This window comes from Thalassophryne amazonica, chromosome 4 (genome assembly GCF_902500255.1).
Source record: "Thalassophryne amazonica chromosome 4, fThaAma1.1, whole genome shotgun sequence".
NCBI lineage: Eukaryota > Metazoa > Chordata > Actinopteri > Batrachoidiformes > Batrachoididae > Thalassophryne > Thalassophryne amazonica.
In genome coordinates this window covers 138,029,676-138,049,722 of record NC_047106.1, presented here as the reverse complement: position 1 = coordinate 138,049,722, position 20,047 = coordinate 138,029,676, and the positions used below count along the sequence as shown (strand labels likewise).

General features: G+C 42.3%; 1 protein-coding gene across 1 annotated transcript in view; it reads left to right on the top strand.

The window, feature by feature from the left end:
• Positions 1-8,219: 8,219 nt before the first annotated feature.
• Positions 8,220-20,047, top strand: part of kcnk6 (potassium channel, subfamily K, member 6) — a 66,883-nt gene continuing 55,055 nt past the window's right edge. Inside the window, exon 1 of the mRNA XM_034168669.1 lies at positions 8,220-8,582. Coding sequence (XP_034024560.1) covers positions 8,267-8,582 — 316 coding nt within the window. The 5' untranslated portion in view covers positions 8,220-8,266. The remainder of the gene's footprint in view (positions 8,583-20,047) is intronic.

Sequence of the window (20,047 nt, the reverse complement as noted above, 5' to 3'; positions counted from 1 at the left end):
TCTCTGCCCACAAACTTTAATACCTGTTATTCAGACAGCTGATGTCCATGAGCTGAAATGATGTATTAATGTGAGGCTTTCGTTGGAACAGATGTAAATAAAATGAAGTTGCCTCTCAAAAAGAGGAACTAGGTTCAGTTCTGGTTCTTCTTGTCTCATTTATCTTTGTTCTTCAGGATGTTTACGTCAGCGGAGCTGCAGAAGTTGATCGTACTTCGTGTTGTGATGTGGCAATTGTCCAATGTTAAAATCACTATTATTTTTTTTAATAATGCTGGATGTGATAATATTTTCAGAAAGTCATCACACTGTGAACGTGAACATACCAGTTAGCTACAGTTTGTTAATGACATCAATGATCGGCCCTTTACACCTGATAACAATGTGTGATATGTTTAAGGAATCTGCATTTATTAACATGTGAAATCAAAATATGGTGAATGCCAGTGAAATAATCACCCAAATCAAAAACTGTGGTGTCTGCGACACCGGCCTTGAGGGAGGAGCTGCGTGATTGCTGCATTGAATGGAAACTGACAACTGAAAATTGCTAAAACTGATGTAAAAAAAAAAAACATGCCAGTAGAAGTTGGGTTTCCTGCTATGTCATTCTGGAAAGGTTTCTCAACCCTGACTTTCACATCTGACATCATTCTCTCAACAATGCTGGATTTTAAAAAAAAACAACAACAAAAAAAACGATTATTTCATGGCTCAAGTGATGAAATAAACATCATAATATGGCCCATATGCATTATCCAGCACGTCACCCCAACACAAAAACTTTCTTTTCTTATATTTGAGGTAACATTAGACCGTGTACTTTTTTCACCTTTTCCACTGGTCTGTTTCTTCAGTAAACTGAACTACATGTTTATCAGGAAGCATTTGTTCTTAGAAAAACAACAAAGCAAATCTGGGGACTTTCATGGGTTTCCCACATTTTGTACATTTTGATGTTAAAAATGAGGTAATTTTGCGTTCCATCTTCCCACTTGTGAGGTATAGTGAATATAGCATACACTGAGTGGGAAATCGAAATTCTGGCTGCGTTTTGATTACTCCTAACTGGAAAACATTAAGTTCCCACTTGCATTTGAACGCAGCACTGTATGATCCTTGACGGCTCCCGTTCAGCTCGCTGAAAAGCGCTTGTTGGATGGTTATTTATCATAAATGAGAAAAACAAACGTGAATAATCCATCACTACCTTTAAGATGTTTCTTTTTCCTGTGTGAATGCTGGCTACCGTGTTGCGTTCGTGATCCTGGATGAATTAGGGTTGCCATGTTGTACCTTACAAACAAGCAGCAGTTTCACTTTCCAGCCTGGTGGTGCAGCTCAGCCAAAATTTCCATAACAACTGTTCATTTTCTCATAAAGGCACCAAATTTGGCACATGTATTCTAAATTAACTAATGTTTATTTTTAGATGTCGAGGCATCCTGAAGCTGACCTCTAATGACCTACAGGGGTCAATGAGGAATTATAGAGTGGTCAAATTTAAAAATGTTCCAATCATATTAAAAGATATACCATATTATCTGTCTGCTCAAAAAGGTATAGTTTGGGCTATCTATGACCATGACTGAATATTATGGATTTATGGGGTAAAAAAACAGCAAAAAGGATGACAAAGGTCAATTTCAATCAATCAATCAATTTTTTTATATAGCGCCGAATCACAACAAACAGTTGCCCCAAGGCACTTTATATTGTAAGGCAAGGCCATACAATAATTATGTAAAACCCCAACGGTCAAAACGACCCCCTGTGAGCAAGCACTTGGCTACAGTGGGAAGGAAAAACTCCCTTTTAACAGGAAGAAACCTCCAGCAGAACCAGGCTCAGGGAGGGGCAGTCTTCTGCTGGGACTGGTTGGAGCTGAGGGAGAGAACCAGGAAAAGACATGCTGTGGAGGGGAGCAGAGATCAATCACTAATGATTAAATGCAGAGTGGTGCATACAGAGCAAAAAGAGAAAGAAACAGTGCATCATGGGAACCCCCCAGCAGTCTACGTCTATAGCAGCATAACTAAGGGATGGTTCAGGGTCACCTGATCCAGCCCTAACTATAAGCTTTAGCAAAAAGGAAAGTTTTAAGCCTAATCTTAAAAGTAGAGAGGGTGTCTGTCTCCCTGATCTGAATTGGGAGCTGGTTCCACAGGAGAGGAGCCTGAAAGCTGAAGGCTCTGCCTCCCATTCTACTCTTACAAACCCTAGGAACTACAAGTAAGCCTGCAGTCTGAGAGCGAAGCGCTCTATTGGGGTGATATGGTACTACGAGGTCCCTAAGATAAGATGGGACCTGATTATTCAAAACCTTATAAGTAAGAAGAAGAATTTTAAATTCTATTCTAGAATTAACAGGAAGCCAATGAAGAGAGGCCAATATGGGTGAGATATGCTCTCTCCTTCTAGTCCCCGTCAGTACTCTAGCTGCAGCATTTTGAATTAACTGAAGGCTTTTTAGGGAACTTTTAGGACAACCTGATAATAATGAATTACAATAGTCCAGCCTAGAGGAAATAAATGCATGAATTAGTTTTTCAGCATCACTCTGAGACAAGACCTTTCTGATTCTAGAGATATTGCGTAAATGCAAAAAAGCAGTCCTACATATTTGTTTAATATGCGCTTTGAATGACATATCCTGATCAAAAATGACTCCAAGATTTCTCACAGTATTACTAGAGATCAGGGAAATGCCATCCAGAGTAACGATCTGGTTAGACACCATGCTTCTAAGATTTGTGGGGCCAAGTACAATAACTTCAGTTTTATCTGAGTTTAAAAGCAGGAAATTAGAGGTCATCCATGTCTTTATGTCTGTAAGACAATCCAGCAGTTTAGCTAATTGGTGTGTATCCTCTGGCTTCATGGATAGATAAAGCTGGGTATCATCTGCGTAACAATGAAAATTTAAGCAATACCGTCTAATAATACTGCCTAAGGGAAGCATGTATAAAGTGAATAAAATTGGTCCTAGCACAGAACCTTGTGGAACTCCATAATTAACTTTAGTCTGTGAAGAAGATTCCCCATTTACATGAACAAACTGTAATCTATTAGACAAATATGATTCAAACCACCGCAGCGCAGTGCCTTTAATACCTATGACATGCTCTAATCTCTGTAATAAAATTTTATGGTCAACAGTATCAAAAGCAGCACTGAGGTCTAACAGAACAAGCACAGAGATGAGTCCACTGTCCGAGGCCATAAGAAGATCATTTGTAACCTTCACTAATGCTGTTTCTGTACTATGATGAATTCTAAAACCTGACTGAAACTCTTCAAATAGACCATTCCTCTGCAGGTGATCAGTTAGCTGTTTTACAACTACCCTTTCAAGAATTTTTGAGAGAAAAGGAAGGTTGGAGATTGGCCTATAATTAGCTAAGATAGCTGGGTCAAGTGATGGCTTTTTAAGTAATGGTTTAATTACTGCCACCTTAAAAGCCTATGGTACATAGCCAACTAACAAAGATAGATTGATCATATTTAAGATCGAAGCATTAAATAATGGTAGGGCTTCCTTGAGCAGCCTGGTAGGAATGGGGTCTAATAAACATGTTGATGGTTTGGATGAAGTAACTAATGAAAATAACTCAGACAGAACAATCGGAGAGAAAGAGTCTAACCAAATACCGGCATCACTGAAAGCAGCCAAAGATAACGATACGTCTTTGGGATGGTTATGAGTAATTTTTTCTCTAATAGTTAAAATTTTGTTAGCAAAGAAAGTCATGAAGTCATTACTAGTTAAAGTTAAAGGAATACTCAGCTCAATAGAGCTCTGACTCTTTGTCAGCCTGGCTACAGTGCTGAAAAGAAACCTGGGGTTGTTCTTATTTTCTTCAATTAGTGATGAGTAGAAAGATGTCCTAGCTTTACGGAGGGCTTTTTTATAGAGCAACAGACTCTTTTTCCAGGCTAAGTGAAGATCTTCTAAATTAGTGAGACGCCATTTCCTCTCCAACTTACGGGTTATCTGCTTTAAGCTACGGGTTTGTGAGTTATACCACGGAGTCAGACACTTCTGATTTAAAGCTCTCTTTTTCAGAGGAGCTACAGCATCCAAAGTTGTCTTCAATGAGGATGTAAAACTATTGACGAGATACTCTATCTCCCTTACAGAGTTTAGGTAGCTACTCTGCACTGTGTTGGTATATGGCATTAGAGAACATAAAGAAGGAATCATATCCTTAAACCTAGTTACAGCACTTTCTGAAAGACTTCTAGTGTAATGAAACTTATTCCCCACTGCTGGGTAGTCCATCAGAGTAAATGTAAATGTTATTAAGAAATGATCAGACAGAAGGGAGTTTTCAGGGAATACTGTTAAGTCTTCTATTTCCATACCATAAGTCAGAACAAGATCTAAGATATGATTAAAGTGGTGGGTGGACTCATTTACTTTTGAGCAAAGCCAGTAGAGTCTAATAATAGATTAAATGCAGTGTTGAGGCTGTCATTCTCAGCATCTGTGTGGATGTTAAAATCGCCCACTATAATTATCTTATCTGAGCTAAGCACTAAGTCAGACAAAAGGTCTGAAAATTCACAGAGAAACTCACAGTAACGACCAGGTGGACGATAGATAATAACAAATAAAACTGGTTTTTGGGACTTCCAATTTGGATGGACAAGACTAAGAGTCAAGCTTTCAAATGAATTAAAGCTCTGTTTGGGTTTTTGATTAATTAATAAGCTGGAATGGAAGATTGCTGCTAATCCTCCGCCTCGGCCTGTGCTACGAGCATTCTGACAGTTAGTGTGACTCGGGGGTGTTGACTCATTTAAACTAACATATTCATCCTGCTGTAACCAGGTTTCTGTAAGGCAGAATAAATCAATATGTTGATCAATTATTATATCATTTACCAACAGGGACTTAGAAGAGAGAGACCTAATGTTTAATAGACCACATTTAACTGTTTTAGTCTGTGGTGCAGTTGAAGGTGCTATATTATTTTTTCTTTTTGAATTTTTATGCTTAAATAGATTTTTGCTGGTTATTGGTAGTCTGGGAGCAGGCACCGTCTCTACGGGGATGGGGTAATGAGGGGATGGCAGGGGGAGAGAAGCTGCAGAGAGGTGTGTAAGACTACAACTCTGCTTCCTGGTCCAAACCCTGGATAGTCACGGTTTGGAGGATTTAAGAAAATTGGTCAGATTTCTAGAAATGAGAGGTGCTCCATCCAAAGTGGGATGGATGCCGTCTCTCCTAACAAGACCAGGTTTTCCCCAGAAGCTTTGCCAATTATCTATGAAGCCCACCTCATTTTTTGGACACCACTCAGACAGCCAGCAATTCAAGGAGAACATGCGGCTAAACATGTCACTCCCGGTCCGATTGGGGAGGGGCCCAGAGAAAACTACAGAGTCCGACATTGTTTTTGCAAAGTTACACGCCGATTTAATGTTAATTTTAGTGACCTCCGATTGGCGTAACCGGGTGTCATTACTGCCGACGTGAATTACAATCTTACCAAATTTACGCTTAGCCTTAGCCAGCAGTTTCAAATGTCCTTCAATGTCGCCTGCTCTGGCCCCCGGAAGACAATTGACTATGGTTGCTGGTCTCGCTAACTTCACATTTCGCAAAACAGAGTCGCCAATAACCAGAGTTTGATCCTCGGCGGGTGTGTCGTCGAGTGGGGAAAAACGGTTAGAGATGTGAACGGGTTGGCGGTGTACATGGGGCTTCTGTTTAGGGCTACGCTTCCTCCTCACAGTCACCCAGTCAGCCTGCTTTCCCGGCTGCTCGGGATCTGCCAGGGGGTAACTAACGGCGGCTAAGCTACCTTGGTCCGCACCGACTACAGGGGCCTGGCTAGCTGTAGAATTTTCCACGGTGCGGAGCCGAGTCTCCAATTCGCCCAGCCTGGCCTCCAAAGCTACGAATAAGCTACACTTATTACAAGTACCGTTACTGCTAAAGGAGGCCGAGGAATAACTAAACATTTCACACCCAGAGCAGAAAAGTGCGGGAGAGACAGGAGAAGCCGCCAAGCTAAATCGGCTAAGAGCTAGTAGCTACGCTAAGCTAGCGGATTCCTAAAAACACGCAAAGTGAATAATGTGTAAATAATTTAGAAGTGATTCAGCAGAAGGAGTGCTTTAGTTAAGGCACGTAAAGATTACACTGGGAAACAAATCGTAATCTAGATAACTAGATCAATCTAACTGCGCAGATTAAACAGCTAACAGATACAGAAAAACACCGCTGTGCTCCGGAACAGGAAGTGATACAATACCGCAGTGAGAGCCAATTTCAGTAAAACGTGCTGCAAATTATTCGTTGAGCTAATCTGGTTGTAAAAAATAATACTTTGCATCATCTTTCACACTTAGTTACGGGTGACCTGACATTTACATTTACTTTGGAGACGAAGCATTCAGCATGGTCAAAACTATTTCATTTATTAATCCTTTAAACATTTATTATACAGACAATGTGGTGTACCTTTCAATTTGATTGGAACATTTTTTAATTTTGACCTCTGTGTAATTATTCATGACCCCTGTAGGTCATTATAGCACAGCTCCAGGATGCCTCCAAATCTGAAAATGAATATTAGTAAATTCAGAATGTGTGCCAGATTTGTTTTTTTATGACAAAATGAACAGCAGGTGACACATGACACCCAACAAACACAGCCTCGGAGTATAAGAACACATGGAACTGAATCCACTTGGAGTTTAAACACACACACACAAAATCATCAAGTAAAGCTGACAGGCAGTGGCAGGACCACACTACAGCGCTAATATGATCAACATATGACTATAATAATAAAACATAAACAGGGATGCACATGACTACTACTCATCGTGCTGGTGTGTGTGATTGTGTGATGTACTCAGAGGGAAACACTTTTCCTGCAGTCTGTCATTGCTTTCCTCTTATGAAGCGCTGCCTTCGTGTTTTCTGCTGCACATCATTTATGTATTTTTAGCACATGCACAAGCACCATGAGTACCAGTTATGTGCATGACTGAACATAAATGTAATTATTCATCTGATATTAGTATCTGCAGATTAGTGATAATATCAGAGTGCTGTGCCCCGCCTCATAGAGGTGGGTGGATCAATCTTAATATCGATAATATCGATACCAATGCTGATATTGATATTGAACGATCCTTGTGTAAAAAGATCAATACTCAAGCTTTTTTCTCTCCCGCATACACTGACTTCTGCGCACGCAGATTCATCAACGTCGCAACGCTCTCTTTCTTTATTTATAGTTTCTTTATTGAATTTTCACATAATGTTTTTATTTTGTTTAAAGCCAGAAGTGCATACATTATTTTATTGTATAGTTCAACTTGAAAAACAGAATAAGTTTGAAACTGTTTACAATATTTGTTGTGGTGTGTTAGTTTTTCTCTATTGTGGTTTGTCAGCTCTCTAACCTCAGAAGATTGTTTTAATTTGCTTTAAGTTCTATTTTTTTGCACTCTTTATTTAAGAAACAACATAGAGAAGTGCAATGAAGGGAAGAAATTCCTTATTTTTTGTATTATTTTATTGTATTGTTCGAGTTGAAAAACAGAATAAGTTTGAAACTGTTTACAGTATTTGTTGTGGTATGTTAATTTTGTTGTATTGTGGTTTGTCAGCCCTCTACCTCAGGAGATTTTGTTTTAAGTTGTGTTGAGTGATATGTTTTCAACCAAAAATGTTGACTGTAATAATAAAGTATTTTGTTGTCACGTACAATGTTTGGCGAAATTCTATCCTAGGTCTTTTGGATCCTTTGGTTCTATGAAGTTTAAATATGAAAAAGTATCGGTATCGGTATCAATATCGGCGATACTGGGCCTGTATTTACTTGGTATCGGATCAATACCAAAATTCCCAGTATCGCCCACCTCTACCGCCTCACACCCTGTGACTGCTGATTGGCTCCAGCCTCCCCCCCCCCCTTACCCTTAACCTGAGTAAGCAGTTGATGAATGAGTGAGTGATAATATTATTTCTGATGATTATATCAGCTGATATGATTGACACATTGTCAGGTTTGCGTATCAAGGAAATTTCCATTTAAAAAAAACAAGTCCCCCCCACAAAAAAAACACAAGAAAAACAAAGAAAAAGACGACAAGAAGAAGAAGAAGCTGTATTTTTGGCAGATTTGGCAACTGCGGTACGCACCTGGTGAAGTGCAAGGCGGACACGCCCTCTCAGGGGGCGGGGTCACGGCGGGCTTCAAGTACCCTGAGTCCCGCCCCCTCGCGGTAGGGAGCGGGAAGGATGGACTCTGTGAGCCGCTCCTGGCTGCTGCTGGCGGCCTTCTTCCTCCTCTACGTGGTCTACCTGCTGTTCGGGGCGCTGGTCTTCTCCAGCATCGAGCGGCCGCTGGAGTACCAGCTGCGGCGGGACACGGAGGCCCTGAAGCGGGACTTCCTGAACCAGAGCTGCGTCAGCACCGACTCTCTGGACCGCTTTCTGCGCAAAGTGCTCGGCGCCAACAAGTACGGCGTGTCGGTGCTGACCAACGCCACCGCCGCCTCCAACTGGGACCTGGTTTCTGCCATGTTCTTCTCCAACACGCTGGTCACCACCATCGGTGAGTCCGCCGGAGCCAGGCACGCGCACTCAGCGGCCACTTCATTAGGTACAGCTGCTGTTAGAGCGACTTCAGCCAATCAGAGAGCAGAAAACTGGAGGCACGCGACGCGGTGACTGTGACGCTCAAAGCGAACGTCACAGCCGAATCACAGAGTGGGACCTATTTGCCTTTTGAGGAAATTCTTGATTTCTTAAACACATTAACCTTTTATCATTTTATGGTCCAAGCAGCCAGCTGGTTAAATGGCTTCTTAAGGTATCTTAACGATAGCTTTTATTTCCAATTATTTGTGTTAGACTGAAGTCATTAAGTCCAAACTGCATGTTAAATCTGTTTGAAGTGTGCAGCACTCAAAAAGCCCCAGACTGTGCTGACGTGTGCACAATGACCAGGCACAGCTTCATGCTGCAGTGGACCACAAACATTTCATTGATGGGGAATTCTCACTTTTGTGCTGTCTTTTGTTTTTGGCAGACTTTGATCTTCAGTAAATGAGGCTGTCATCTGTGTGTGTGTGTTGGCTTCGATAACCATTAATCCGATAACTTCAGTTATATTTTATGACGCTAAACCAATAAACTGCTAAAAAAACTTCTTTATTCCATATAACCGATAACTTTTAGTATTGATTTGGACGCGGCCACATCAGATTACACTGTCGGCTTCTGATAAACCAGTTACACTTTAAGCGCCGCAGGGGCTGCTGGGTAAATTCAAGGATCACAAACACAAAAAGAATGCATGAAAAATGAATGAATGAATAAAAAATAAAACCCCAAACGCTGTCATCGTCTTTCAAAACCAGTAAAACACAGTATTAGAAGTCACAGTTTCTCTGTATTAGCTACACCGTCATTTACGAACGAAAAAAAACTGCTGTTTTTTTCACACGCTTTGAACCCTGCGGGTTAAACAAGCGAAATACAAGTATTAATGCATTGATTGGCAGAGTAAAAGACACATAGTAAATATAAATTCTTACTGTGAGAAAATAATCCACATAAAGCGCCCTGATGGTCTAAAACGGTGAAGAAAAGTCCCTCTGTAACACAGCTGCGCCGTGAGCTCTCCTCTCTCCCACTGAGTCTTGGCAATGAAATTATCCAGTCAGCCACAAAGAAATATGTTAAAATTAGTCTGTTTTGTTTGTGTCGAGCGGATGGTAACACTGTAAAGTCCAAAGTGAACCTAAACTACACTACCCACAATGCTCCGTGTCGACCGGCCAATCACATCTTCATGATGTCATCAACAAGCGACGGCCAGTCTGACACAAACACACAACAGGGACTAAAATGTTTGATTTTAGGGTTTCAAATGTTTTTGACCATTAAACTTTGATCACTTTACCGGCATAAACAATGTTAGTGGACTTAAAGTTATTTTTATATGTGAACTCACGATCCTCGGCATGGGAGTCGGACTCTCTAACCAGAAGGCTAAAGCCCAGGGCTCTGACCTTGTGACCAGAGAATTCTTTTGAGCTGTTGGGAGTGAGGTTTACTAACTACATCTGCACAGCAACACCTGCTGGCCTCCGTTACACATATGTATATATATGTGTGTGTGTGTGTGTATATGTGTGTATATATATATATATATATATATATATATATATATATATATATATATATATATATATATATATAGGAAAGTATGAAATTCTTAATGAATGCCAATATGGTTTTAGGAGTAAGCGGTCCACTTCAATGGCAGTAATTGAAACCATAGAGGAGATAACCAATACTATAGAGAGAAAGAAATGTGCAGTTGGCATTTTTATAGACTTAAAGAAAGCTTTTGATACTCTTAACAATTCAATTTTGATTAAAAAATTAGAAATGTATGGTGTTAGGGGAGTTGCACTGCAATGGATACAGAGTTACTTAACGGAGAGAAAGCAGTTTGTGAAAATGGGTGAGTTTACATCAAATAACTTGGAGATTTTATGCGGAGTACCCCAAGGTTCAATTTTGGGAGCAAAGTTATTTAATTTATATATAAATGACATATTTAATATATCCAAAGTGATGAGAATGATTTTATTTGCGGATGACACAAACATATTTTATGCAAATGAAAATTATAGTGAACTTACCTGTATTATTAATGAGGAATTGAATAAACTAAAAAGTTGGATGGACACAAATAAATTATATTTAAATCTAGATAAAACTAAAATAATGTTTTTCGGAAATTACAAAGTAAACTCTGAGATAAAGATATGTATAAATGGTGTTCAAATTGAAAGAGTATCAGAATGTAAATTTCTTGGTGTAATAATAGATGAAAAAATAAGTTGGAAAAAGCACATTAGATATATACAGAGTAAAGTTTCCAAAAGTCTCGCAGTTATTAATAAAGTTAAATATTTGTTGGAGCATGATGCCCGTCGAGTGTTATATTGTACATTGATTTTGCCTTATTTAACTTACTGTATAGAAGTATGGGGTAACAACTATAAGAGTTCACTTCATCCCCTCGTTATATTACAAAAAACGCGCAGTTAGAATTTTGCATAAAGTAGGATATCTAGACCACACAAATGAGTTTATCAGGTCAAAATTATTAAAAATGACTGATTTGGTAAAGTTTCATACTGCATTACTAATGTTTAAAGCCAATAAAAATGAACTGCCATGTAATATACAGAAACTCTTCTGTAAGAGAGAAGGACAGTATGGATTGAGGGGATGTGGTAACTTTATAGTAAATTATGTAAGAACTACTCTGAAAAGTTGGTGTGTGTCGGTATGTGGAGTTAAATTATGGAATCATTTGGATAACCACATTAAATTGTGTGGAAACATTTATAAGTTCAAAAAGAAATATAAAGAAATTATGATAGCACAGTACACAAACGAGTAAAAATGTTAATAGAGTTAGTAAGAAGTGTAGACGATTCCATAGACATTGAACAGTACTTGGTGTATGACATTATGTCAGTAATGGAATGCCATTGATGCAATTGTTAGTACCTAACTATATTCTAATGTAGATATAAAATGTAAATATGAAATTGTTCTATTCTGTTTAGTTATGTTATTTTCTGATTTCTATCTTATTTGAGTGTATTTAACTGTGGATGGTAACGGGTGTACGGGGTGGGCGTTTACAAGCTTTTGCTTCAGCCCATGCCCTTTCGGCTGCACCTAATTTAAGAAACTGAGTTATTGTTGTATTTTTCTTTTGTTTGTTTTTTATGTATGTTAGTAAGAGTTTATGTTGGTATTTTGTTTTATGTGCGTGCTGAATAAATTCATTCATTCATTCATATATATGTATTAGTCCGGTGATTGCTCAAAATTAAACATACCAGTGGTGGCCAAATTATTTTCTATGAAGGGGCAAGAATGAATCTGGGTGGAGACCACAGGCCAAAAATAAAACTTTAATGGTACCACAGAATATTACATATTTTGTACCAAATTAACACTTAAAATCTAAAACTAAATTGCAGTATAATTCTCTGCAGACTCAGTATTTTGTTAACGTGCAGGTGGCAGAGATGATTAAAAACCTACTTGTTTTGTGTAACCTGTTTCCAAAAGTCCACTTCCTGACAGAACATGCATGCAAGATGCTTTAGAAAGTTCAGTGGGGTGTTCGGGTTAGATCGGCGTGGGTTCCGTTCGGTGGCGTTTGGGTCAGATCGGCGTGGGTTCCACTCCTCTTTGTTTTGGAGGTGTCCACAGCGGTCTGTGGTTTTGTGGGTGTGGATGGGGTTCCACTCCAGCTGTGTCACCTCTGGGATGCCAGTCTTCATCGTCCGGGTCTACCCAGCTGTAAATGGGTGCTGATGGCGGGATGTAATGTACCAGCATGCTGTCCTTGGCGAGTCTGTATCTCTTGGCACACCGTGTCCACCCAGTTTGCAGCGTTTGTCATGATGGACATTCCTGCATGTAACTGAAAGTGTTAAATTTTCAGTGTGAAATGAGGCTACACAATTTATAGAGTCATGTTGTGGGGAAACATTTCTGATGTATGGTCTTGTAAGGCTGCAGTGAGGACCATAAGTATTTGGACATTCACATAATCTTTGTGATGTCACCTCTGTGCACAACTGGTTAAAATGAAACTATGAAGATGTGCTGTTGAGTTTTAGCTTTGATTCCAGGGATTCAACAAAACTATCACATTAACCTCTGAGACAGGACAAACTTTTATGAATTGTCCCACTATTCTGAAATGATTTTCAGAGGATGAAAACATGAACACTGAAATTACTGAATGTGTTGGACTTCACTAGCCTCACAGTGTGCTACTCCTCAGTGTGCTACTCCAGAATGGGCCATTTACTAATCTACAAGTGTATACGAGGTCTATTAGAAAAGAAACCGACAGTTTTATTTTTTTAAAAAACTATATGGATTTGAATCATGTGTGATTACATCAGCCAAGCTTGAACCCTCGTGTGCATGCGTGAGTTTTTTCACGCCTGTCGGTGACGTCATTGCTGCTGCTACATGCATCATGTCACTCTGCCGAGTCTCGCTCTCTCGGCAGCGTGCGCCACCGTGACGCGCACACTCTCTCACTCGCGTTCACACACACACACACACACACACACACTCACTGAGCTAAACACAACACATTAGACACATCCCACAACACTACCCCCACCATGGACTGGCAATTAGCAATGATTCCATTCCATATTATAAAGAAAAGTTACCACACAATCTCTATTAATGTAGGCTTAAATATGTGAAGAGATAGCTGTGTCCAACCAGTACATTCTAATGTAAATATTAAAGTAGGTAGGTTTAACTGTAAGCACAAGTGTCTAAGCAGTGATAAATTTTAGCTCATTTCACAGTGAACAAGTGAGTGTATGTATATATATATGTGTGTGTGTGTATATATGTGTGTGTGTGTGTGTATATGTGTGTATATTGACTTTGCTAGGAAAAGAGTACATTACATATTAAGCTGCACTTCTACGACGGTCGGGAATAACTGACTGGTCTTATAACCACAATACATGCAAATGTTACTGCAAGAATATAAAACATTGTCTCTTCAGCTTTTTTTTTTAACAATGAAAAAGTGCTTTGTAGCGGAAATGCAAAACATTGCGAACAAGACTAGTGTCAACAGAACTATAACGTCTCTAGTGCAAATATTAACCTCGAAAGTGACGTACTCAGTGACCCAGTCCTCATACCGATTTGGTCTCCTGTGCTGACGTTCAGGACGTGACACGGGCTGACTCTGGTGGTCTGGCTCCTCCACCGCACCCCCACCATGGTCAAATATCACATGGGAAGGAGTGGATGGAAGCAACCCGATGACATGGGAGTCGTTGGCAGGTGGAGTAGATGGCTGAGAGCTGCTGGGGCCATCACTGGAGGCAGTAGAGTAGAGGTGGTGCAGGCTGAGTTCCTGGAATGCTGGGTCTTCGTCCAAGGCTGGTGGCTGGATCTCAGAAGGTGTCCAGTTCTGGGCTTGGTCCAGTACCCAAGTGTTGTCCAGGGGCTCGCGGCTGCGGTAGTGTTTCAGTTGGTCATGGTGGACGACTTTGACTTTGGCTCTTGGGCTCTTTTGGATCCTGTAGACCAGATCGTCCAGCTGTCCCATGACAAAGAAAGGTCCTTCATAGGAGGTGAGAAACTTTTTGACTTTGTTTCTGACATGACGAGTTCCTTTGATCAGATACCACACAGCATCTCCGACTTTATACTGTGCGTGGCAAGCATTTTTGTCATATTGTCTTTTAGCACATGTGACTGATTCACCCAGGGCTTCACGAGTGATGCTGTGAGCCAGTTCCAGCCGCTCACGCATTTGTTGCACAAACTCTGGGGCTGAAAGTGCACAATCAGAGTCCGGGGGCAGACCACCAACCAGGTCCACAGGCTCATTTATTTCACGTCCGAACATCATGTAGTTAGGGGTGAAGCCAGTAGAACTGTGCTTGGTTGTTCTGTAGGCCATAACTGCATGTGGGATCATCAAGTCCCAATCCCAGTGACAACGTTCCGCAGTGGAGGCCAGAATCTTTTGTAGAGTGGCATTGAAACGTTCAACTTGGCCGTCGGACTGTGGTCTGAAAAGTGTCGTGGGTTTTCTCAATGCCAAACAGATGGCACATTTCCTGAAAAACCTTGGATTCAAAATTGCGTCCTTGGTCGCTGTGTAGCGAGTGAGGCATTCCGAAATGACACACCCATTCGGTTGCAGTAACCTGTGCCACTGTCACAGCTTTTTCATCAGGGATGGCGAAAGCGTCAGTCCATTTAGTGAAGTATTCCTGTATGACAAGCACATAACAGTTTTTGCGTTCTGTCTCGTTAAGTAGGCCCATAATGTCCAGTGCAATGCGTTCCATGGGGGCTCCAACCCTGACAGTTCCCATGGGCACTTGAGGGGTTTTGTGGGGTCAGGCTCTGCACGCACAGTTTGTACAAGTCCGGCACCAGAGGGCGACATCTTCCCTCATGTGGTACCAGTAGTATCGGGTTTGAAGTCTGGCCAGTCCGTTCAATAACAAAATGTCCACCTACTGGCCCCTCATGCAATTGGCGCATAACATCGGGTTGCATTTTGTGTGGCAGGACAATTTGTGGATAGAACTATGCCATCCAAACAATAAAAACGATGAACCAGGACTCCATCTCGGAAGTACAGTCTTTTCCATTGACTCCAGTACGTTTTGGTGGCTGGGCTGCATGGGGCGACGGTAGTCCAAGGGGGGTCGCTCACTGCTGGCCTCTAACCAGGATCTGACAGGGGAAATGTCTGGATCAGATGCTTGGGCCTGGCGCAACTCATCCATGGTCCAGCCGGGAAACAGTGTAGTCTCGTTTGTATCAGTCACATAGATTGTCTCTTTTTGTTTTAAAATGTCAGTGGCAGTAATGTTTTCGCTTACCCCCACCGGACTCAAGGCTGCGGTTGTAGGGCATGCCACTAACCTGACTGGACTCAATGACAGGGAGCTGGTGTTGCAGTCCAAATCATACTGAATCGCTTGGTGACTTTTAGCATTTTGCTGTGAGGAGTGCTCCTGCAGGCTACAAGGGCAGGATTGGCGGCAGGGCCTGCAAGAGAGGCTGTCAGCATTAGTGTGTAAACGACCTGGGCGGTGAAGGATGTCAAACTCGTACTCCGCCAGCTTCTCAAGCCACCGGGCTAACTGACCTTCTGGCTCTTTCATTTTGGTTAGCCAACGGAGACTGCTGTGGTCAGTACGCACCTTGAAGGACCGCCCAAGCAGATACTGACGGAAATGTGATGTGAAATCTACAATGGCAAGCAGCTCTCATCTTGTAGTGCAATAGTTCTGTTCAGTCTTAGAGTTTGCGGCTGCCGTAAGCCAACACACGTTCAAGCGCCATCTTGCATTTGTGATAGGACGACGCCGATGCCTGTGTCACTAGCGTCGGTGTCAAGGATCATCTCACCATGGTCCAGCGGGTAGCCTAAGACGGGCGGTGGTAAGGCAGTGTTTGAGTGTGTCAAAGGCTTCTTGGTGTTCCGCGTGCCACTGAAAGTGTGCATTTTTCTTTGTCAGGTTGTGTAACGGTTCAGCAATCGAGCCAAAGTCTTTCACAAACCTGCGGTAGTAGGAAGCGAGGCCCACGAAACGTCTGACCTCCTGGACAGACGTGGGAGTAGGCCAAGTTTGGACTTTGTGGACCTTATTGGGGTCGGTGGCTACACCACGCTCGGACACAATGTGACCTAGATAGGCGACTTGGCAGCGAAATAGGCAGCATTTCGTTGGCTTTAGTTTGAGGTTTGCTTAAGTCTCTGGAACACTTGGTGCAACCTCTGCAGCATCTGGGGCACACCTTTGGCCAGCACGATGATGTCGTCCAGATAGACGAGGCAGGTCTCCCACTGCATGCCAGCTAGGACGAGGTCCATGAGGCGCTGAAACGTCGCTGGCGCGTTGCATAAGCCAAATGGCATGACATTCCATTCAAACAGTCCATTTAGTGTACAGAAGGCAGCAGCACATCGGGCTCTGGGTGTTAGTTTGACTTGCCAGTAGCCTGAGGCAAGATCCAGGGTGCTGAACCATTTGGCAGTGGCAACTGTGTCCAGGGTGTCTTGGATGCGGGGCAGCGGGTATGCGTCGGTGATGGTGCGGGCGTTGAAGGCCCTGTAATCAACGCACAGGCGGTACATACCATCCTTTTTACGAACCATAACAATCGGTGAGGTCCAACTGCTGTGGCTGTGGGAGGCGAGGCCGCTTTGGAGATTCTCACGGATCTGCTGGTCTGCATCCTGCTGCTTGCCCCCAGCCATCCGACGAGGTTGTTGCTTCACTGGAGCCCCAGGCCGGGTGATGATATCGTGCTGCACAAGGCTGGTCTGGCCTAAGTCACCAGGTCCCAGGTTTGCCTCACCACAGCTCTCAAATCTGCTCCCCTCCACAGCATGTCTTTTTCCTGGTTCTCTCCCTCAGCCCCAACCAGTCCCAGCAGAAGACTGCCCCTCCCTGAGCCTGGTTCTGCTGTAGGTTTCTTCCTGTTAAGAGTTTTTCCTTCCCACTGTCGCCAAGTGCTTGCTCACAGGGGGTCGTTTTGGCCGTTGGGGTTTTTACGTAATTAATGTATGGCCTTGCCTTACAATATAAAGCGCCTTGGGGCAACTGTTTGTTGTGATTTGGCGCTATATAAATAAGATTGATTGATTGTGAAGAAACTCTCTCCATGGTGTATTGCCATCGTACTGGCCAGGGCGAAGCGTGGGGACTTTCTCTTTGGGGTCATAGTCCTCATTGCTGTCCGATAATGGAGGAAAACAGGGCGCAGGCCGGCTCTTAGATAGAGCTGAGTGACGGGGGTTGCTTACTGAAGAATGTCCATAGTTAACAGTCTTTGCTGGATAGATGCATGGATAGGACACGGGCAGTGCTTTTGCTTCTGGTTTGGATGTAGCTGGTGTACTATGTATAAAACTGTCCATGTGTGCGGTAGCAAAAGGGTTAGTGTCTGCATAATGCACCTTTTAATGACATCAAGAATCTCAGATTCTTGAGAGGGTAGTTGTAAAACAGTTAACTGATCACCTGCAGAGGAATGGTCTATTTGAAGAGTTTCAGTCAGGTTTTAGAATTCATCATAGTACAGAAACAGCATTAGTGAAGGTTACAAATGATCTTCTTATGGCTTCGGACAGTGGACTTATCTCTGTGCTTGTTCTGTTGGACCTCAGTGCTGCTTTTGATACTGTTGACCATAAAATTTTATTAGAGATTAGAGCATGTCATAGGTATTAAAGGCACTGCGCTGCGGTGGTTTGAATCATATTTGTCTAATAGATTACAGTTTGTTCATGTAAATGGGGAATCTTCTTCACAGACTAAAGTTAATTATGGAGTTCCACAAGGTTCTGTGCTAGGACTTTATACATTATACATTCACTTTATACATGCTTCCCTTAGGCAGTATTATTAGACGGTATTGCTTAAATTTTCATTGTTACGCAGATGATACCCAGCTTTATCTATCCATGAAGCCAGAGGATACACACCAATTAGCTAAACTACAGGATTGTCTTACAGACATAAAGACATGGATGACCTCTAATTTCCTGCTTTTAAACTCAGATAAAACTGAAGTTATTGTACTTGGCCCCACAAATCTTAGAAGCATGGTGTCTAACCAGATCGTTACTCTGGATGGCATTTCCCTGATCTCTAGTAATACTGTGAGAAATCTTGGAGTCATTTTTGATCAGGATATGTCATTCAAAGCGCATATTAAACAAATATGTAGGACTGCCTTTTTGCATTTACGCAATATCTCTAAAATCAGAAAGGTCTTGTCTCAGAGTGATGCTGAAAAACTAATTCATGCATTTATTTCCTCTAGGCTGGACTATTGTAATTCATTATTATCAGGTTGTCCTAAAAGTTCCCTAAAAAGCCTTCAGTTGGTTCAGAATGCTGCAGCTAGAGTACTGACGGGGACTAGCAGGAGAGAGCATATCTCACCCGTGTTGGCCTCTCTTCATTGGCTTCCTGTTAATTCTAGAATAGAATTTAAAATTCTTCTTCTTACTTATAAGGTTTTGAATAATCAGGTCCCATCTTATCTTAGGGACCTCGTAGTACCATATTACCCCATTAGAGCGCTTCGCTCTCAGACTGCGGGCTTACTTGTAGTTCCTAGGGTTTGTAAGAGTAGAATGGGAGGCAGAGCCTTCAGCTTTCAGGCTCCTCTCCTGTGGAACCAGCTCCCAATTCAGATCAGGGAGACAGATACCCTCTCTACTTTTAAGATTAGGCTTAAAACTTTCCTTTTCGCTAAGGCTTATGGTTAGGGCTGGATCGGGTGACCCTGGACCATCCCTTGGTTATGCTGCTTTAGACGTAGATTGTGGGGGGGTTCCCATGATGCACTGTTTCTTTCTCTTTTTGCTCCGTATGCATCACTCTGTATTTAATCATTAGTGATCGATCTCTGCCCCCCTTCACGGCATGTCTTTTTCCTGGTTTTTTCCCTCAGCCCCAACCAGTCTCAGCAGAAGACTGCCCCTCCCTGAGCCTGGTTCTGCTGGAGGTTTCTTCCTGTTAAAAGGGAGTTTTTCCTTCCCACTGTTGCCGAGTGCTTGCTCATAGGGGGTCGTTTTGACCGTTGGGGTTTTTCATAATTATTGTATGGCCTTGCCTTACAATATGGAGCGCCTTGGGGCAACTGTTTGTTGTGATTTGGCGCTATATAAGAAAAAAGTTGATTGATTGATGTCTGGAGGAGGAAACGGTGGAATATTGACATCTGGTACTCCCACGAATCCGTGGCAGTGACTGTTGGCTTCGAAGTGAGGTGAGTTTTACTGTAAATGTATATGTGTTTGTATTAATACTAAAGAATAGGTATACAAGGTCTATTAGACAATAAACCGACCCTTCTATTTTTTTTTTTAAACGATATGGATTTGAATGACGTGCGATTCCACCAATCATGCTTGAACCCTCGTACGCATGCATGAGTTTTTTTTCACGCGTCGGTGACGTCATTTCCCTGTGGGCAGGCCTTGAGTGAGATGTGGTCCTGCCCTCTCGGCTGAATTCCTTTGTTTCACACGCTGCTCGAGACGGCGCGCGTTGCTTTATCAAAATTTTTCTGGACCTGTGAGGAATATCCGAGTGGACACTATTCGAGAAATTAAGCTGGTTTTCGGTGAAACGTTTAACGGCTGAGAGCTTATGGGGTGTTTCTGTCAGTGTAAGGACTTCCCACAGAACGGGACGTCCTGCAGCGCTTCCAGGCGCCGTCGTCGGCCTGTTTCGACCTGAAAACATCCTAATTTAAGGCTTAATTCACCCAGGACGTCGTGAGAGAACAGAGAAGATTCAGAAGAGGCCGGCATGAGGACTTTATGCGGACATTCCACTGTTTAAGGACATTTTGTAATGAAAGACGTGCGCGCAAATTCGCAGAGTTGTTTCCGTGACGACTCGGCGAATCTGTGTGCGCCGCGACAGGAAAAACACCTCA